Source organism: Staurois parvus, unplaced genomic scaffold (genome assembly GCF_062004578.1).
Source record: "Staurois parvus isolate SC_StPar_1 unplaced genomic scaffold, SC_StPar_1.0 ptg000054l, whole genome shotgun sequence".
In the NCBI taxonomy this organism is placed as follows: Eukaryota; Metazoa; Chordata; class Amphibia; order Anura; family Ranidae; genus Staurois; species Staurois parvus.
Window position 1 is genome coordinate 1,447,803 of NW_028317850.1, and position 22,390 is coordinate 1,470,192.

At 43.6% G+C, this 22,390-nt stretch overlaps 1 protein-coding gene across 1 annotated transcript in view; it reads right to left on the minus strand.

Annotated features, from left to right (window-relative positions):
* The window catches only part of LIPC (lipase C, hepatic type), a 271,204-nt gene extending 258,404 nt beyond the window's left edge, over positions 1-12,800 (minus strand). Inside the window, exons 1-2 of the mRNA XM_089667695.1 lie at positions 12,783-12,800; positions 12,546-12,650 (exon numbers count right to left, since the gene is read on the minus strand). Coding sequence (XP_089523821.1) covers positions 12,546-12,624 — 79 coding nt within the window. The 5' untranslated portion in view covers positions 12,625-12,650; positions 12,783-12,800. The remainder of the gene's footprint in view (positions 1-12,545; positions 12,651-12,782) is intronic.
* Between the last annotated feature and the right edge of the window lie 9,590 nt (positions 12,801-22,390).

Below are 22,390 nucleotides of genomic sequence, written 5' to 3' on the forward strand. Positions count from 1 at the left end.
TGCTGGTGTGTAGAATTTTTTTGACATAGGGTGCTGGCAGATTATGGGCCTCCTATAGCTGCTGCCAGGCCCCTAATCTGCCATAGGCCCCTATATACCGCCTCCTCATGCTGCTGCCAGGTCCAGAGTCTGTCATGGGTCCCTGTACGGCCTCCCATTGCTGCTGTCTCCATCGGCACACTCTGCCATGTGCCACTTTCAGGTCTCCTCACACACTGCTGGTGTGTATAATTTTTTGACATAGGGTGCTGGCAGATTACGGGCCTCCCATAGCTGCTGCCAGGCCCCTAATCTGCCATGGGCCCCTATACCGACTCCTCATGCTGTGACGTTGCAACAAGGTGGAATTCAACCCTACATATGTTACACCGCCTTTACGAACAGCAAAAGGCCATCACAGATTTCCTGATGTTAAAAGCGGATAAAGGTATTCCCTGAGTAACTTAGATGTCAGCCATTGGCAGCTCATGCGTGACACCTGCGCTTGCTCAGGCCCTTTGAGGAGGCCACGCTATTCGTGAGTCGGCAGGACTATGGGATGAACGACGTCATTCCTCTGTTGCACGTCCTGGAACAAATGCTGTTAACAATGGCTGGTCAGGGTGCGGTAGACGTGGCGCACAGATCTCAACGCCACATGACCCCTGTGGGGGCAGGACAGGAAGAAGAGGAGGAGGTAGAGGAGGACATTGGTGCTCAGGAATTATTGAGTGAAATGGGTGGTTTTTCCACTCAGCGGACAGGAGTGGAGGAGCAGGAGCATCTGGTAGAGGAGGAGGAGGAGGAGACAGAGGACCCAGACGCACCGTGGCAGTATGCTGTGGAGATGGAGGCAGGGAGTCCCTCGCATTCCTTGGCACAAATGGCCCATAGCATGCTCGGTTGCTTGCGTAGCGACAGCCGAATAATAACCATCAGACAGAGGGATGACTTTTGGCTGTCCACCTTGTTGGACCCTCGCTACCGTTCAAAAATGGTGGCCTTTTTCACACCTGCTGAGAGGGAGGCCAAAATAACGTACTATAAAAAACACCTATGTAGTCAGCTGGTCTCTGCCTGTCTGCGCCAACGTCCATCCTCAGACACTGTGGGCCCTGTGCGCTCGCGTTCCGCTGCCATGGCAGCAGGGGAGGGGTGGGGTGGTAGGAGCAGTGGCAGCTCCACCAGCAGCGGCTGCCTCAGTCTGCAGTCGATGATGAGTAGCTTTCTTCACCAGCGCAGTGAGGAAACTACTAACCAGCCGCAGCAGCAGCAGCAGCAGCAGCATCAGGTGGACCTGGAGCAGGACCTCAAACAACAGGCTTAGGCCTACTTGGACAGCACCCTGCCAACCGAGGTAGACAATCCCCTTGACTACTGGGCAACGAAACTTGACCTTTGGCCCCAACTAGCTGAATTTGCCCTTGAAAGGCTGTCATGCCCGGCCAGTAGCGTGGCATCGGAGCGCGTGTTTAGTGCGGCAGGAGGTATTGCAACTCCGCGGAGGACACGACTGTCCACCCAAAGTGTGGAGAGACTGACGTTTGTGAAAATGAATCAGGCGTGGATTAGTCTGGATTTCAAACCACCAGTTCCTGACACAACTGACTAAATCCGCCATGAATCATGCCCCAAACATGTGCCACTTTCAGGTCTCCTCACACTGCTGGTGTGTTCCATTTTTTGTCATAGGGTGCTGGCAGATTACGGGCCTCCCATAGCTGCTGCCAGGCCCCTAATCTGCCATGGGCCCCTATACTGCCTCCTCATGCTGCTGCCAAGTCCAGAGTCTCTCATGGGTCCCTGTACGGCCTCCCATTGCTGCTGTCTCCATCGCCACACTCTGCCATGTGCCACTTTCAGGTCTCCTCACACTGCTGGTGTATTCCATTTTTTGTCATAGGGTGCTGGCAGATTACGGGCCTCCCATAGCTGCTGCCAGGCCCCTAATCTGCCATGGGCCCCTATACCGCCTCCTCATGCTGCTGCCAGGTCCAGAGTGTGTCATGGGTCCCTGTACGGCCTCCCATTGCTGCTGTCTCCATCGCCACACTCTGCCATGTGCCACTTTCAGGTCTCCTCACACTGCTGGTGGGTTCCATTTTTTGTCATAGGGTGCTGGCAGATTACGGGCCTCCCATAGCTGCTGCCAGGCCCCTAATCTGCCATGGGCCCCCGTACCGACTCCTCATGCTGCTGCCAGGCCCGTAATCTGTCATGGGCCCCTGTTGTCGCTTGTTGGCATATTCCGCTCGTTCAGATGCTCCTTCTCCTGCTACTCCTCTTCACGGATTCCGTCAGCAGTCTTTCTTGGAATCCGTTTCCAAGAGACAACAGTTTGCGAGCACGCACCAGACGGTGCAGAAACTGAACGTCCTCCTGTCCAAGTTGCTGCTGCCAGGCTTGTAATCTGTCATGCGCCCCTGTACCGCCTCCTCATGCTGCTGCCAGGTCCAGAGTGTGTCATGGGCCCCCGTACCGACTCCAAATGCTGCTGCCAGGCCCGTAATCTGTCATGGGCCCCTGTACCACCTCCCCATGCTGCTGCCAGGTCCAGATTGTGTCATGGGTCCCTGTACGGCCTCCCATTGCTGCTGCCAGGCCTGTAATCTGCCATGGGCCCCCCTACCGACTCCTCATGCTGCTGCCAGGTCCAGAGTGTGTCATGGGTCCCTGTACGGCCTCCCATTGCTGCTGTCTCTATCGCCACACTCTGCCATGTGCCACTTTCAGGTCTCCTCACACTGCTGGTGGTTTCCATTTTTGTCATAGGGTGCTGCATGGCCTCCCATTGCTGCTGCCTCCACCGCCACACTGTGGCTCCACACTCTGGTTTTGGCCCCGTGACTGGCCAAATGAGTGAAGTGTGCGGTGATTCTAAGATCGACGGCACTCATCTGCATGTCATACTGCCTGACAGTATTATTTCTCTTCCCCAGCAGACTCCAAGGGCATTTAAATTAAAGGTACAGTGTTCAGCACTAATATTAAGTCTCTCTGAAGCCTAGAAACACCCTTTTTTAAGTTAAATTCACAGCGAATATATTCGACTCGAATCGAATTTTTTCTACGAATTCGCCGAATCAGTCGAATCGAATTTTTGAATACTTCGCTCATCTCTAGCCAGAACGAACAAGATCGGCGAAAGAGGGCAACCTTATTGGGTGCCCTGTTTGATCGGTTAAACGGAGGATTCAAACCCATGGTATATAAGTTTAGTTTGGGGAGCGCTGTACAAAGCAGCTATCCAATGCAAAAAAAGTCGGCCAAAACCATAATGAAGGAGAACCAAGTAGGGCCAAGAAAGGGTGTCAAAGGCCTTTGTGATATCTAATGATAGAAACATAATTTCCAGGGATAGACTTTTGGCAATATGAAGTAATTGCAGAACTCGACAGATGGCATCTCCTGCTTGGCGTTTGGGAACAAAGCCCACCTGATCCTTCTTAATGAGTCTTGTCAGGAAGGAATTGAGCCTATTTGCCAGAATCTTTGTGAGAAGTTTTAGATCTATAATGATCAAAGAGATTAGGCGATAATTTGCCCAATTGTGGAGATCCTTGTCAGGTTTAGGGATCATGACAATGTTTGTTATCAAGTGAGAGGAGGAGAAAACGCTCCCTTCTCAAATAGTATTATACATACATGCTAAGTGGGGAGTGATAATGTCCACAATTTTTTTTAAAAGAGAGCGGAATAGTCATCAGGTCCAGGCCGTTTACCCAATTTTAAGTATTTAATGCTCTATTGAATTTCCATGGTGGAAATGGCTCGATCCATAAGTGCCCTATGAGCTGGATAAGTTTCTGGAGGGAGAGACCCTCCAAGAAGTGGATTATATCCTGATCATCTGTTTGCATAGGAGCAACGTATAAACATGTAAGATGGTTCCTAAACTCATCTAATATCCAAAAAGGGTTGCTAGTGAAGACGCAATGTCTAGTTCTCAAGGTGATTGGGGAGTGTTTCAGGGCAAAGCTACGAAGTCGCTTTGCCAACATTGTGTTGGATTTATTAACCTTCGCATACCATCAAATGATCCTTTCCGCCGAGTCTGTCAAGCAAAGATCCAGCTCAGTGCGGCTTGGTCAACAAGTTTACGATAAGACCGAGTAGGGGATTTTTTTAATTGTTCCAGAGCAGCTTCCAAGTTGGTATCCAGCTGACATTGTTTGTGTAAGCGTTTGATACTATCTGGATAATATGTCTGCGTAGTACCACCTTGTAAGCTTCCCACAGTGTTACTGGGGAAGAAACCGACCCTACATTAAGCGCAAAATATTCCACAGATTTTTGTAGAAGAACAGCCTGAATCTTTTTAATGAAGAGCAGGGAGTCATTTATGACCCATGGAGAGTGTTGAGGCTTACAGAGCAAGGAGCCAGTACTGGGTCATGATCTGACCAAGGGACCATCAGGACGTTTAATTAAATACATGGTCAATCCTGGATTGGGAGTGGTGCGGATGCGAATAATACATATAATCTTTTGCTAAGGGATGAAGTTCCCTCCAGAAATCAAACAAACCATGGTCATTAAGGAGTTGTTGGAAGTGTTTGACAGAGGTTGATGGGGCTGAATCATCGGCTGGATATTTATCTAACTTAGGATTCAAGATTAAGTTGGAGTCACCAGCCAGCAGGAACTTGCCCATCTGGTGGGTTGCCAAAAGCAAACAAACGTGAGAGAGAAAGGGACACGGATTTACATTAGGAGCATAGTCGGTCAAAATTGTAACCTCAGTATCTTGAAGGATGCCTTGAAGTAGTATCTACTATTGGGTCAGCTAATTGTTTTTTTACAGATAAAAGGGATGGATTTGTAGAATGCAATCAACCCCACCCTCCCCCTGCTTTTTAGTAGGGCCGTTAGCTTGATATAGAGGGGGGTAGCAGGCATCAAAATATATAGGTAGCCAAAAAATGGGTTTCCTGTAGGCAGGCTACATGAACTCTGTATTTCCGGAGGTAGCAGAAAACTTTCACTCATTTCTGCGGAGAATTCAAACCCTGGATGTTAAGAGATAACCAGTTAAGCGCCATCACCAGGATCGGGAATCAACACCACCCTTGGAGACCAGAAGGGAGAGAAGAGAGAGAGCAGGGGGAAGAGCAGATAAGAGAAGAAAAAGAAAAGTAAATGCAATGTAGAGAGAAGCCTTTTACGGCTCATAACACATATGATAAGCACAAGTGCAAACAAAAGTGAGCAGGAAAGGTCAACTGTCTTAACCAAGAGCCAGGTGTGGAGGTGCAGGTATCCACCTGAACAATGCGGAATTTTGAGTAGGGAAACATAATAAACATAAAGATATGCAAACATGGGCTCATAATAGCTAGTAGCACATCATAAACAAATAGTAATGTAAATTGTGGTCGCATCTGCTCGGAAGGACTAGACCACAAAGATGGCCTGGAAATGCGTCTTAGGTAGCGTACAGGAGAACTTATACGATAACAATGACCTTGCGCTGTGGCACATTGATGTAAAAGTTTAAGCAGATGAGGCCTGGAATCCAATGCACTCAAATGCAAATGAGGACAGGAAAAGTACAGTATGGCAGCAATAACACATTCAGTGAGAAACATAGAAAAAAAAATGGGGAGGGGGAGGAATCAAACAGAAGTTAGTAATAATAACCTCCCATGGATGAACAGCAAGGAGGGATGGGATACCCAGACCAGACTGCACTAAGTACACCTATAGGTGGGTAATCATTTTCCAGGTCTCTCCAAGCTAGCCAAGGGGTGGAAGCATAAGGACAGAGAGTTCTGGGACAAGCCAGTCTATCTGTGGTGTGCAGTAGTCTCAAATCATGGCAGAGTTCACAGGGGAAATCAGGCCACAGATGCCAGGAGAAAAAAAAGGGGGGGAGTAAAGGGGTTCTTGGGCTACAGGTGAAATTACCTTGCAAGGGGGTCTATATGTAGACCACTAACAAAGAATGGGAAGAGAAGCAAAAACGTTATACTCATCCATGGGTGACTTCATTAAAGCGTTGAGCTTGCAAGGTGTGTAGAGCTTTGGAACTCCGTAGCGAGGATTGGGATAGTTTGCGGTTGAGTGTAGCTTGAGACTGCTGAGACTGTGAAGACTGGGAAGGCTTAGCTGGCGAAGATGTCAGTTCTTGAGACGTTAGGAGGCCAAATTGGAGATCATGAAAATGGCGCCAAAGCTCCTCCGGGCTGACGCCGTGAAATTGTCGTTGCTGATGGAAGAAGGAAAGCTTAAATGGGACTCCCCACTTGTATTTAATGCCCCAAGATTGCAAAATTTGCAGGTATGGCTTTAGGGTCCACCGTTTGGCAATAGTGTTTGGTGAGAGATCGGCAAATAGTTGGAGTGGTGCACCTTGAAAGCAAAGGTCCTGGTGGCCTCGGGCTGCTTGTAACAGTCTCTCTTTTCTTCAGTAATAGTGGAATTTCATGATGACATCCCGTGGGGGACCATCAGGACGCTTAGCTGCCAGGGCACGAGGTATGCGGTCCAATTCCAGTCGTTCTAGTGGGATCTTGGGTACCAATTCTTGAAAAAAGGCAGTGGTCGTGCCCTGCCAAAGCCATAATGAGGTTAGATTTGTCAGATACAGCGGTGAGTCTAGGGGAATCCCTGACGAATTTACACACAGATTTACACAAATCTATTGCCTCCTTCCCTACCTCTATTCAACCAGTAATGAATACTCTGCTAAAGCAAAAGCTTCTTTCCTTACAACAGTCTTTCTATGCTGATTTTACCACTCTTACACAGAAATTTTCAGCTGAAGTTACTTTACTGGGAGACAAAGAACACCATGTTGAGAATGCTATAACTGATATCACCACCACAGTAAATAATCTAGCTGATGCCAATGATGCTAGATTAGATAAAAGAAATTAGTTGAGAGCAAAAATTTCTGACCTGGAAGACCAATCCAGGCAAAATAACCTGCAATTAAGAGGATTACCTGAAACAGTCCACTCTCAGGATCTCATGCAATACGCCAAAGACCTGTTTCATGCATCACTTCCAGATCTCTCATTTCTAGAACTTACTATTGACCGCATACATCGCATACAGAAACAATTGTTCCTCCCTGACTCAGTCCCCAGGGATGTTCTTATGTGAGTACTTTTCTTTTCAACAAAAGAGCAAATTCTGAAAAAATCAAGAGCCCTGGGTAAACTCCCAGAGCTATACGACAAAATTCAAATCTGTGCTGACCTCTCAAAATATACCATGGCAACTCAACACCAAAACACTCCGCAACAACAACATTGTCTATAAATAGAGTCACCCCATTAAACTCACCATGAATCGAAACAGTGCAAGCTATACTTTACTGGAAGATGGCCTTACCCTACTTAGTGAATGGGGCATCATCTCAGAGCATTCTCTTTCCAACGAAACTCACAAACCACCAGGGAAAGTACCTCCCATCTGGCATAAAACTAACAAGTCCAGACCAAGGAATCACTGATTCCCCTTTGCATACTACATCACAAGATACAGCTACAAATTCTTTCCCCCTGCTGCTCTGCAATTGAAGTGCTAGTTCCATTTGAACTCTTTTCCCCCACTCTACGACATGCACTTTTACCTACATCTGTGTGGCTGCCAGTTTTTTTTGCTTGTTTATGTTACTCAGTTGTCTCTTTTTTTTTCTCCCTTCTGCACATCGAAGCACCTGTTTTATCATGGGGTACCAACGCCTTGACTGCAACAGTACTCTCTACTTTATGGACTGATCCTCCCTCCTGACCTCTTTGTCTAAAAGCCTTGATCACCCATGTCTCCATCTAATTGTAAGTATCTCCACCATTCAGCACACTTGCACAATACAATGGCAATTAAAATTCTATCGCGTATATATGGCATGTAGCGCAGAAAAAAAGTGGGGAGCTTTAGTGGCCATCAGAAACAACGCATCATTCCAACTACATGAGAAAGTCAGTGACTCAAATGGTCACTACATCACCCTGCTCTGCACCATGGAAAATGTCAAATACATATTGGCAAGAAATTATGTCCCAAATACCCGACAAAGTTACTTCTTTGATAAGCTTATAAGAAAAATCCGCATGATAAAAAAGGGGTCACCAATTCTTTGTGGCAATTTTAACATGACTTGATACCTCCAACCCGGCAATGAAACATGACTCACCAAAGTAAAAATTTCTTCTAGCTAATGAACTCTATGATGCGTGGCGATTCTATCGTACTAATGAGAGAGACTACATCACCTTGTTTTCTACACCTCAAAACTCAAACTCTTGAATTGACTACTTTCTAGTAGACAAGTGGCTTCTGCAGCAGATTTCTGATTCATCCAATTTTCAGATGCCACTAGGTGACTAATTAATATAATCCAGGTGGCGGAGAGAACTAGAACGCGTTCTCTGCTTCATTAGATGGCGTTCGATAGGGTGCACTGGGCTTATTTGTGGGCTGTGCTTATTAAATTTGGTTTCAGCAACAGAATACTTTCAGCCATTATGGCTTTATACTCCAGTCAATCAGCTCAAGTGTATGTTATGGAAATGCTCTCTACTCCATTTCAAATAATACATGGACCCCGCAAGGGCTGCCCCTTATCTCCACTCATTTTTTATTTGGCCATGGAACTCCTAGCAGAACATATTTGAACATCAAACCTGATTTCAGGATTCCTCATAGGTAGTATTGAACACAAAATCAGCTGATTTGCCGACAAGTCGATATTAATGCTCACCAATCCTTATCCTTCCCTGGCAATGGTGCAATCTATCTTACAGAGGTTTAGCGATGTTTCCTATTACAAAGCAAATGCTACAACATCTCACATACTTGATTTAGGAGTTTATGGTACCACTCGTAATCTCTTTTCATTATAATTCCCATTTCAATAGGCAGACACAGGCATATCATACCTGGGCATCACTCTAACTAAAAACTCAGATAGATTATTTAATGAAAACTACAGAAATTGATACTGTCCCTTCAACAGCTTTCTAAGTATGAACTTTCCTGGGCAAGTAGATTTGCAGCCTTTAAAATGCCCACTATCCCCCAACTTATGTATCTCTTCTGAACTCGACCTCTCCGCAGCTTTTGACAGTCGACCACCCCCTCCTCCTAAAAAAACTACACTCCCTTGGCCTCAGAGACTCCGCTCTCTCCTGGCTCTCGTCCTACCTATCACAATGCTCCTTCAGTGTTACCTTTAACGCTACCTCCTCCCCCTCACTCCCCCTCTTTGTTGGGGTCCTTCAAGGCTCTGTCCTAGGGCCCCTTCTCTTCTCCATCTACACCTCCTCCCTTGGCCAACTCATACACTCTCACGGCTTCAACTACTACCTCTATGCCGACCTATCTCTTGACCCCTCGCCTCACCCCCTCAGTCTCCGCCCGAATCACAAGCCTACTGAACGACATATCAGATTGGATGTCGCTCCACTTCCTTAAACTGAACCTCTCCAAAACTGAGCTCTTAGTCTTCCCCCCATCCGCACACCACCCCCTACTGACTTCTCCATCACGTCCAATAATGCCACCATCAGGCCCGCCCCCCAGGCCAGAGTACTTGGTGTCATTCTTGACTCCAATCTATCCTTCCAGCCCCAAGTCCAATCACTAACAAACTCATGCAGACACCACCTCCGCAACATCGCCAAAATACGCACGTTCCTAACCCCAGAAACCACTAAGCAGCTCATCCACTCCCTCATCATATCACGACTCATTTACTGCAACTCCCTCCTCATTGGCCTGCCTCGCCACAGGCTATCCCCGCTTCAGTCATCCTGAATACGGCAGCCAGACTCATCCACCTCACCAACCGCTCCGTTTCCACCACCCCCCTCTGCTAATCCCTCCACTGGCTTCCGATTGCCCAACGGATCAAATTCAAAATCCTAACACTGACATACAAAGCTGTCCTTCATACTGCCCCAAACTACATCACCAACCTAATATCCAAATATCACCCAAAACGCACTCTCCGCTCCTCACAAGACCTCCTTCTCTCTGGTTCCCTGGTCTCCTCCTCCCATGCCCGCCTCCAGGACTTCTCCAGGGCATCACCCATCCTCTAGAACTCCCTACCCCAATCCATCAGGCTATCACCTACTCTCCTCTCCTTTAGGCACACCCTAAAAACCCACCTCTTCAGGGAAGCCTACCCCACCCCCTGCTAATTGCCAACCTCCTGCACTCTTCCTACCACTCCATCCCCCACAGCTATTTCCTCCTGTACCACTATCCCCTCCCTCTTAGATTGTAAGCTCCAAGGAGCAGGGCCCTCGAACCTCTCGTGTATCGCATTGTATTGTTATTGTACTGTCTCATGTATTGTCTCCCATTGTAATGTATAGCGCTGAGCGAACTGTTGGCGCTTTATAAATACTGTATAATAATAAAAACTCTACCAATACCTATCGCTACTTCTTATCTTAAATCCCTCCAAGTACCCTTAAGCAGGTATATTTGTTCAGGCAAGAAACCACGAGTCTCTCAAAGTAGACTCATTAAACATAGATCAGTGGGGAGTTCAGGTCTTGTGGACATTTAAGATTACTACTACGCAACTATCCTAGCCCAACTAAAAGAATGGTTTCTTCCATCAGCCTCCACCTCCTTGGAGGAATTAGAATGATATGCTATACCTGGCAACAACTTAAAAACACTGATTTTGTAGTCTTAACCCAGCTGAAATGTTATCCACACATCTTTCCCCTACTATAGTAATAGTAACCAAAATATGACATACATTTACAGCCACTTTGTGGGAAGAAACCCCAACATCCCCTATTAGGTTGCCATTTTCAATTTTTCACCTACTAATACCTGACCTATATAAACATATATGGCCCAATTATAATAGTTTATGTGACAGACCCATCTGGGACAGGTGCTTTTATGTTCTTACATAAACAACTAAAACCTCTCCCACATTTAAGGTTAGAATTGGGGCACCAGAAACTCAGTATCAATATGTTCAAATCGTTCATTGTCCTAAACAAATTTTTCATCTATTTGCATCCATACCTAGAGCATCTCTGCCTTACTACTCACCTAATTCTAAGGGCACAAAGGGAATCTCAATTGTTTTACAGCATTCTCCAGGAAAAACAGTTTTTTCAACATTCCCTATAATTCTGTCATCGCGGACATGATCTAGGCCACCAATACTCTGCACTACAATGGAGATAAGCTCTTATTTCTATATACAAAGCCACAAACTGCACTTCATTATGGGAACTAACACAAAATATAGTTCAGGGTAGATACCTCACTCCGCTGAGAATTGCCAAATTTATCGCTCACACATTTTCTGATTGCTGGAGACTATGCAGAGCCCTTGGCTCTCTTTTCCACATTTTATGGAAATGCCCAGTCATAACATCCTTCTGGTTAGAAGTGTACCTTGATAAACCACATTACCCATACCCATACCACTCCATCTTCTGATTTAGCATTACTAAACCTTAATATTGAAACTCTACCACAATGTTACCACAGAGTGATTACTCACATACTACTAGCAGCTAGAATAAACATACCCAAACTATGGAAGAAATCCACTACACCAAGGGTGATAGATGTTATCTAAATGGTTCATGATCATTGTACCTCTGAGCTACTCTTAACGGCAGACAGATATGCTTACCTTAGACAGAGACAGGCATGGGACCATTGGTCGAACTGGTATAAATCACATTTCCAATTTCCAACACTGAAATCATTTATAACCTCAGGGTGCATATGTGCTTATCCTTTTTTCCCTATCCCTGTATTCTGTACCTCTCTAGATCCCCTGCCCTGTGTTCATTTCCTTAATTACCTTAGTCCCAAAATACTGGGATAATAAACCTTGACACCTCAGGAATGTCCTTTCATAGTACATGCATGCTAATTAATATGGCTTGTTTGCACCTGTTTGCACTATTTTATGGTGATAAAAAGCCTGTTTGCTGATAATTGCTCTGACTAGTGGCATTGTGTTATCTTGGACATACTGTATTGCCCTCTTTAAGAAACATTGTTGTGTACTTTTCCTTGACAAAATTCAATAAATGATCACATTATATGAGAAAATACTGCATAAAACCAGCTAATTCCAATGGGGTTCACATAATTTTGCCACTGTATTCAATTACTTTTTTACAGTATGGCATATGTTTTACTTTTTTAAATTGTATTATGTTTGAGCTTAAAATTATTTACTTCTTTAGAAAATTGTATTCTCCATCACTCATCAACATTAACAAATGAAGATCCTACATTACCAAAATTCACAGTATATAAAAATGTCTCTGTTCTTAACATCTAATGTTCATACAGTTACAGAATAGTTAATTATCTACAATAATAATGGTACATCCTCATCTTAAACCTGTGGTTATAGAATATTGCACAGATCTGGTCTTCTCCACACAAGCTTTCCATTATAGGTTGTAATTTAAACAGTTCATTACCAAATTAAAAAGAAATTTTTTTTTTAAAACCTTGCCAGTCTTAACTCTTATAAAATACATCTGGTTAATGCAGTAACAGAATGATTGTAAACCAATAATGTGAAGAATAATAATAACATGATTGGTACTCACATTTACATTGTTTTTTTGCCAATGTTTGTTCGGTGAACAGAAAAGCTATCAAGAAGTAGAAGAGCTGCATTTTTCCCATAGTGTAGCTGAGCTGATTGCTGATTCCTAAAGTTCAGAGATGTTAATTATTAAACTTGAATAAAGTAGTTTAAAAATGAAATAAAAAAAGTGTATATTTTTCCTGTGACAAAATACTGTATGTTGGCTATTATGTACAGAATTTAAAGGACTGGGTACCTGCTAGTGGAAAGAGAAGGCTGGCTGGCAGAAAAATAAAATGTATTAAGCAGTTTAAAAAAAGTTTGTCAAGGGTCACATGACGACAGTTGTTTGACAAATGGTTCATTCTGGTCACATTGCGAAATGACCAAACCTAGACACAAATAAAAGAAAGTTTCTTTCACCTAATTCCATAAGTTTCTCCCTACCTCATTCTGGTTCAAAGCCAAAATTTCAATCAGATAGGAAAAAATAATACAGTGACTACTGTTTGATCTCTCTCTCTCTCATATATATATATACACACACACATATATATACATATATATATATATATATATATATTGATATATATTTATATATACACACATACAGTCATTCTGTAAATTAAGAATGCTTTCAGAAATAGAAGTGTTAATAGTTTATTTGTATCAATTAACAAAAGGGAAAGTAAATGAACAGAAGAGAAATCCAAAACAAATCAATATTCTGTATCATCACGCATTGTCTTCAAAACGTTAATTCCTCTAGGTACACTTGCACACAGTTTTTGAAGGAACTCGGCAGATAGGTTGTTCTAAACATCTTGGAGAACTGAAAAAAGATCTTCTGTGGATGTAGGCTTCCTCAAATCTTTCTGTTTCTGCATGTACTGTAAAAAAAATGTTGAGGTCAGGGCTCTGTGGGGGGCCAAACCATCACTTTCAGGACTCCTTGTTCTTCTTTACCCTGAAGATAGTTCTTGATTACTTTGGCTGAATGTATGGGGTTGTTGTCCTGCTGCAGAATAAATTTGGGGTCAGTCGAATGCCTCCCTGATGGTATGACAAGATGGATAAGTATCTTTCTGTATTACTCAGCACTGAAGACATCATTGATCCTGACCGAAACGACAACTCTCCATTTGCAGAAATGCAGCCGCAAACTTGCAAGGAACCTCCACCATGCTTCACTGTTGCCTGCAGACCCTCATTATTGTACCACTCTCCAGCACTTCGCAAACAGCCTGCTACAGCAAAATACTGTATTTCAAATTTTGACTCAAAATCAGTCCAGTACACCTGCTGCCATTTTTCTGCACCCCAGTTCGTACATTTTCCTGCATATTTGAGTCCCTTAGCTTTGTTTCCATGTCCTATGCACTTTTAAGTTGACAAATTACCTGCAGGACAAACCGATGAGCTTTATGTTAACCAATTCAGACACTTTCACCCACTTCCAGTCCAGGCTAATATTAAGCTTTCAGCACTGTTGCACTTTGAATGACAATTGCGCGGTCATGCAATACTGTACCCAAATTATATATATATATTTTTTTTTTTTCACACAAATAGAGTCTTCTTTTGGTGGCATGTGATCACCACTGGGTTTTTAAAATGTTTTCCTATATAATTGAAAAAAATACCAAAAAAAAACCCCAAAAAATTTTGCTTACTTTTTGTTATAAACATTTGCAAATAAATAATCTTTCTTCATAAATGTAGGCCAAAATGTATTCAGCTACTTTTTTTTTGGTAAAAATAGCCCAAAACAGTGTATATTATTTAGTCTGTGTGGAATTTATAGAGTCTACAAACTATGGGATATATATCTGAAAATTGATCAGTTGAGACCTTAAGATGCTGGCCGTATGGCAGTGATCAGGAGGTTGGTATGAGGTATGATGGTGATCAGGGCATTGGCATGATGTATGCTGGTGATCAGGATGCTGGTATGGAGTATGGCGGTGATCAGGAAATTGGTACTGTGTATGGCGGTGATCCAGACACTGGTATGGCATATGGGGTGATCAGAACGCTGGTATGGGGTATGGTGGTGATCAGGACGCTGTTATGGCATATAAGATGATCAGGATGCTGGTATGGGCTCTGGCTGTGATCAGGATGCTGGCATGGCATGTGGGGAGATCAGAACTCTGGTATGGGGCATGGTGGTGATCAGGGCACTGGTATGGTATATGGTAGTGATCAGGGCACTGGTATGGTGTATGGAAGGGATCAGGACACTGGTATGGTGGTGATCAGGACATTGGTATGGTGTATGGTGGTGTTTTTGTGAGCACTGGGACAGGTGACAGGTACTGGCTACATTATTTATTATGATTTCACTGGGGCAGTGATCAGGGGCACTAGGGTAAAATACCATGTGATCACCATGACACAGTGGTAATGTGATCCGCTGTGCCTGGGTGATACATGGATTACCAGGCTCCAGAGTGTGCATAACTTTTATAAACAGTTTAGTCAGTTTAGGAATTGGTAAGCTGCAGTATAGTAAACTGTTGCTGTAACTGCAAGTACATTTAACATGAAAATATTATGTGAAAAACAGTTAATATAAATATCCTCATTTGGGAAATACTACTCCTTTGCATGTTTGCACTTGGGACGTTTATTTCATATTGTAGCACATTTTCATTTTATGAGCATTATGTTTATTTAATTGTATTTGTATTTATTGCACTTTGTTTATTTGTTCACTAGTATAATACACAATATTGATTTAATATTTTAGCGGAACACATAATATTTGATTTGTTTTTGAGAGAGGATATCCTTTTTTTATATTCAAATGATTTTTTTATTGAAAGATTTTTTTTTTTTTTAACAAACACAATAAGGTACGTTGAAAAGGTTCACAGTAGGTTTTCGCATTAGGTGTACATAACATAATATAGGTCCCCACCAATTGGCTGGGGATGTTACAGACGTAAGTCGCTATTACCTGAAAGGTATACTCAGTTTGATGTGAACCGTATTTGGGTAGACATGAGTTACATAGGGGATGAGGGACGGGGGGGGGGGAAGGGGGAAGGCACCAGTCAAGTGCTTAGGTCTTAGTGTGGTATGATTATATATTTATCATTTTATGGAGCAATTGGGGTTTTGTAACCATCGAAACCACTGGGTTTTGAATCTGTGATAAGAAGAATTATGGAAGGCTGTTCTCTTTTCCATCTCACATTGGTAGTTAAGATCAGATACAAGAGTTGAGAAAGAGGGAGTTTTGGTGGATTTCCAGTTTAGTAACGTTGATTTTGGCAGCTGCTAATGTGTGGATTATGATGGTGCGCGATTCTGTAGGTAGTTTGTCAATTCCTATGTGTAGGAGTGCGAGGGCAGGGTTTGGCGACACTGGGGGGTTTATTTACTAAAGCTGGAGAGTCCAAAATCAGACTCCCTTCTGCATAGAAACCAATCAGCTTCCAGGTTTCATTGCCAAAGCTTCATTGAACAAGCTGAGGTTAGAAGCTGATTGGTTTCTATGCAGAAGGCAGGCTGATTTTGGACTCTCCAGCTTTAGTAAATAAACCCCTGGGAGTCCAGTGACTGATGAGATCAGTTGGAAGACTTTGTTCCAGTATGATTTGAGGGATTTACATGTCCAGAGTATATGAAGAGTTGTTCCTTTTCTCCGCATTGTCTTCAACATGTGGGTGAGTGTTGAGAGTAATATAGGGAGAGTTTAACAGGTGTCAAGTACCACTGGTGTAGAATTTTCATGTATGTTTCCCAGTGGGAGCTACATTTAGAGGCTTTGTAAGTGATGGTAAAGGTTCTTTACCAAGTGTGTGGTCGTATAGACTGAAGGAGGATTTTCTCCCAATTGGTTAGGGAGCTAGTTTGTAGGGTAAACTGTGCTTTAGTTATAAGTGTGTAGAATGTCGAGATTCCTTTCTTTGGGTATTGTGTTTTAAGAAAGAAGTGATGTGCAGTAGTAGGAATTGTCATCTCATGTGGAATGTCTATTTTTTGTAGGGAGTGGACTATTCGCATGTAGGTGAAGGTTTCACTTTCAGGTATGTGGTATTTCTCCTGGAGAGTTGAGAAGGAGTCTAATTTGTGTTTTGTATATATGTCTTGAATATGAGATTTGTTTCGATTCTCCCATTGTACTAGATTTAGAGAGGGGGTGATGAAGTGTAAAGTGGAAATTGGAGTAGGAATTAGTGTAGTATCTATGTCTGTCTGGTTGGAGGTTAAAAGATCGTACCAGGCGTGTAAGGAGGCTTGTATACAAGGATGTTTGGGTAGATGTTGGGATTGAAATGTTTGTGGTAGGAATAGCATTTTATCGAGTGCGTGCGGAGGATATGGAAGAGTTTCCATGGTGGTCCATATTTTCTCATTAGTAGGGTGCCACCAGAAAAAGAGTTGGTCTAAAAGCGTGGCATTGTAGTATGATTTTAAATGCGGGAGGCCTGTTCCTTCTCTACAAAACGGACGAATTAGGAGATTTGTAGTGCATCTGGGTTTTTTTGAGTTCCAGATGAATTTGGTTAGTAGTGTTTGGAGTTTGAAAAAAAAGGTATTGGGAACGGGAATGGGGAGTGTGTGGAATATATAAAGTATTTTTGGTAATAAGCACATTTTTAAAGTTGCTACTCTTCCCATTGTCGAAAGAGTTGATGTACATAGATTTTTAAGTTCTTGTGGGATAGATTTGAGTAGTAGTTTATGGTTGGCGGCATATAGTTGGTCAGTTTTAGTGGTGAGCCTGATCCCCAAATAAGGGATGCTGTGGTGTTCCCAGGAGAAAGGGAAATGTTTAATCAACATATTTTGGATCTTGGCGGGTGTATAGAGATTTAGGATTGAGGATTTGGGCTTATTAAGTTTATAATATGAAACTTCTGAGTATTTATGGAGATGTGTACATATTGTTTGAAGCGATTTGTAGGGATTGGTAATCATTAGAATGATATTGTCTGCGAAAAGGCTAATTTTGTGTTCTTTTTTAAAGTGAGTAATTCCCGTGAATGCTGGGTCATCTCTAAGTTCAGAGGCTAAGGGTTCGATGAGTAGGGTAAAGATTATGGGGGATAGGGGGCAGCCCTGTCTAGTGCCGTTGGATATGTGGAAGGGTTGCGAGAGTGTACCATTAGTTAGTACTTTGACTGAAGGGTTGGAATAGAGGGAGAGGATTGCCGATAGCATCCAATCTGTAATTCCATATCGTTGAAGTGTGAGTTTCATGAATTGCCAATGTATTCGGTCAAATGCTTTTTCAGTGTCTAGAGATAAGAGTAAAGAGGGTTGTCTAGTGGATTCAAGTTTGTATAGGAGGGATATAATTCTTCTGATTGCATCTAGTGCTTGTCGACCGGGGATAAATCCCACTTGGTCTGGGGGGATTAGTGTAGGTAAGTGAGGAAGTAATCTTTGGGCAATTATTTTGGCATATAGTTTTATGTCTGTGTTCAATAGTGAGATTGGTGTGTAGTTCTGAACAGATTGGGGATCTTTACCCGGTTTTGTGATAGTTGTGATTATTGATTGTAGCATTTTGTTAGGAAATTCACCTGTAGAGGCAGCATGGTTGAATAGAACAGATAAATGCGGTGTGAGATTGGGTGCAAATGTTTTATAGAATTCGTTCGTGAAGCCATCGTTTCCTGGAGATTTATTAAGAGGTAAGGTTTTTATAGTTTTTCTACTTCTGCGGGAGAGATCGGGATGGATATAGATGTGAGTTGAGATGGTGTGAGTCGTGGAAGATTAGTGGTAGTTAGGAAGTTTTGTATGGATGCAGTTGTCAGTTGGGTTGTGCTCGAGTAGTCTTTAATATTATATAATTTTTGGTAATAAGTGGCGAAAGCGTTGGGTGTTGAATTGTAGAGATTTTCGATTTGAGCCGTCTTTGATTATTTTCGTTAAGAGTGAGCTTGCTTTATTACCCTGTGAGTAGAATTGTGATTTAATTTTTTTAAGGTTAAGGTCATATTTGTGGAGTAGGATAGTTCGGAGTTTGTTTCTGTCTGATGTCAGGGATGCAGATGTGGAGGGATTTGTTTTTTTTTTGTTGATTTCCTCATTTAATTTTATGGATGTTAGAAGTTGGTCAATTTGTTGGGATCGTTGCTTATTGATACGGGAGTTTAGTTGTATGAGGATACCTCTCATGTAAGCTTTGTACTCAGGCCACATTGAAGTTATAGAAATGTCAGGTGTAGCATTAAATTCTAGGAATAGACTATGAGCCTCTAACAGGTGTTTCTGGTTCTCTGGGTTCTTCAAAATTGTAGAATTCAGTCTCCAGATAGGAGGGATTGCAGAGCGTTGATTGTCGTCTAGGGTTATGTTGATTGGAGCATGGTCTGACCAGGTTATGGTACCAATTTTGGACAATGTTACTTGTCGTAGTGTCCATTTGTCCATGATAAAAAAATCGATTCTGGAATAGGATAGGTGGGAAGGGGAGTAGTAGGTGTAGTCTCTCTCATTGCTGTGTTGGCATCTCCAGATGTCATAGAGGTCTTGGTTGTGCAGACAGCTGTTGAAATTTTGTTTAGGAGATCTTTTATCAGAGGATGAGTCTAGAAGAGGGTTGCTGATGACGTTAAAGTCTTCGCCAATGAGGAGTCTGCCTTGTTTTTGAGCAGAGATGATGGTGCAAAGTTTGTGGTAGAATTGCATCTGGTTGTTATTGGGTCCATAGACATTTACTAGAGTGTAGGGGGTGTCGTTTACTTGGCAAATTAGAATATGATAGTGACCTTGAGGGTCAGCTATTTCTGAGATGTATCGGAACTGAACAGAGTCCTTTATAGCTGTAATGACACCATTTTTTTTTGGGGGGGGGGGTTAGTGGCCATATAGAGGTGGGAGAATCTATTCAATTGTAGTTTAGGGGTCTTGCTTGTTGCGAAGTGTGTTTCCTGTAGGAAAAGTATATCGGCCTGAAATGTTCGAATTTCCTTTTGAAGCATTGATCTTTTAAAGGGAGAATTCAAGCCACGAACATTAAGAGATGTAATATTAATCATAATGTGGATCTGTTGAATGGTTACCAGGATAGGTGAGTTGATGTTTGAAAAAAACGAGGTTGGGTGGATGTTGCTGTGAGAGGAAAGTTCCATCGATTTCGCGGTATAGTCTTGTCTCAATCGGTGATTCAGGATGAGTCTTCCACGGTATTTTGTTGGTTTCAGAGGAACATGCAGTAAATGTGGTCAATTGGTGGTGCCGGAGGAGTAGAGGGAGAGGTAGGTAAAAAGGGATAAAAAAGACTTTTGTATAATGCAAGTAACCAGAGTAGCTCGACATCCTACTTCAGAACTGGGGGGTTTGAACAGGCTTTGACCATAAAGGAGGTCATGCCAAACAGATTCTTGTAATGACATTTTCTGTACATCGCCAGAGATTAGTGGAGCGGGATTTAGTATCAGAGATGAAGTATTAGTGGTATATAGATGGTGTGTTAGGGTCATTCTGCCTCCATATTTTGGAGATTGGTAGGGGTGGATTGCTGCGTGTCTGCAGGTAATATATTCCATGTTTTAAGTAAATCTAGGCCCGCTTCGAGGTTTTTGATTGTGTAGACTCTACCATGTTGTTTCACGGTAAGTTTTGTAGGGAAGCCCCATTGATAGCCTATTCCGTGGTTTCGTAAGGCTTTCGTAATAGTAATCATCTTTTTACGGTTAAGGAGTGTGGCCTTTGACAGATCTGCGAACAATCGGATATTTGCGTGTGATGGTGGGAGAGAAGGAGGGTTTCTGGCTGTCAACATAATTTTTTCTTTTATGTGGTAGAAGTGGATACGAGCCAGAACATCTCTTGGGATGGATGCTGACAGAAAGGAGAGTTTAGGTAGTCGGTGGGCTCGATCTATGGCAAGCTCTAGATCTGAGAGAGATGGAATGAGGTGTTTTATATATTGTTGTATGTAGGGTAGTAATGCCTCATTCAGGGATACCTCTGAACTTGATGTTATTGCGCCGTGATCGATCTTCTAGGTCAGCTAGTTTCAAATGTATTTGTTCGATGTCAGATGTATGGTCCGCATGTGCGTCAATCAGGTCATTATGCGCCATAATCACCTCTCCCATTCTGGATTCAATATAGTGTAATCTATGTTCCTGTTGCTGAACCATGGTGCTAATCAGGGTTAGTGACGATGTTAAATCGCTGTGCAGGGTTTGTCTGAGCGATAATAACATGTTTTTCATGGATATTTCGGTAATTGGCTGGTCTGTCGCAGGGAACGCTTCTATCACTGGTAGGTCAGTGTTGAGGTGCTGTGATGGATGGCTTAGGGCCTGGTCGACAGGTATAGGATCTGAGTTTAGACGTGGTCTAGACTTGGCTGGGCTGCTTGTGGTGGGGGACAGAGGGGGAGATGACTCACCAGGGTACAGCGAGTATCGCAGCCTGGCGTCTGCTTGCTGGGTTGTGTGGTCCCTCTCACGGCTGCTGTTCCCCTCAGTGCTGCCGCCGGCGCCATCTTGGATCCCTGCTGAGACAGCAGGGAAGAATTGGGTCATTTTCCCTGGCTGTCCAGGGGTTTGTCGTCTGTGTGTCATCGCTGGAGAGGGTTGTATACCTCTCCTGAGTCTCACTGTAGTGACTAAATCCCTTGGGGCCGGTGTGAGCTGCATTCGCTCTGGCGGGTGGACGGAGCAGTGTCTAATGCATGTCCATCCAGGAGCCGGCCGTGCATGCATCCCTGAGGATATACTTTTTGGTGTTTGCTGCTTTTTATTATCCTCATTATTCACGCAATTTGTGTGGTTTATTTTGTAAATTTTTTTACATTTAACACTACTCTTTCCCCTCAGACTGACAATACTGCTGTCTGCTGTGCCTCCTATGCCTCCTATGTTGTGTTTCACTAATACTGTGTAACACTATCCCCTTAGGAATTGCTGAAGTTGTGGGCCCCCCTATAGTCCTGCACAGCCAGGCAACATGCATTTCCCCACTGACTTGCACTCAGGAGTCAGTAACCAGTCCTTGAGCTTGTTTTTGATGCTCCTGAATTTCCTGAACTATGTACAGTGTTTACAGCAATCAGTCTCTTCTGGGGAGCTAGCCAGCATCTCCTGTAGTACCACCCCAGACCTCAGATATATCCTCTTCTCTACCCAGCTGTCTGGGTAGGCAGGGGATCCGATGTCTGCCTCATAAATAGTGAAAAAGTCCTGGGTGGCAGGCTAATCCAGCTTCCCACTAGAGTGTCTCCTTCCCTTATCTGGCCCAGGGGGTGCAGGTGTACTCACTCCTTCTTCTGTGTTGCTGATGGGTTGGTGGCTGCTACCAGGCCTTCAAGTTGGGCTGTTCCTTCCCTGCCACACAGGTGATCCTCTCTCAGGATACCGGTGAGGTCCTAAGCTTTCCTCCATCCAAGCTTCCTACCTGGGCCCCGTCCAAGGCTCCTGATCCTCAGTCTCACATCTTCCTCTTCGAACTCTCCTGCTGCTGAGCAGGCTCTATTACTCTTAAAGATTGTCTTGGCCCCTTGCCAAGCCTCCTGTTGGGGATTGGCCAGGATCCTCCAAGAGTACAGACCAGCCACTCCTCAGATCCACCCACTGCTTTTAGGCCTTTTAGGCCTTTTAGGCCTAGAGCATGAGGAAATTCAAGAGGGCTAGTCAGTAGTATATATATATACTTACCTAGGTGGATGCAGCATCGATCTGCCCCCCTGCTGGCTCTGCACTGAGAACTGAACAATCAAAAACCTTGATCACTCAGTTCTCCCCTGTGCTCTGAACAGAAAACCATGACTGTCAGTCTGCTCTGCCCCTCCAGCACTCACTGGAACTCTGGGCTGTGGAAGAGGCAGGAGGGGTTGGTTCAGGTTCTCAGTGCATGCTTTTCAGAGCCTGTACTGGCTCTGTGACA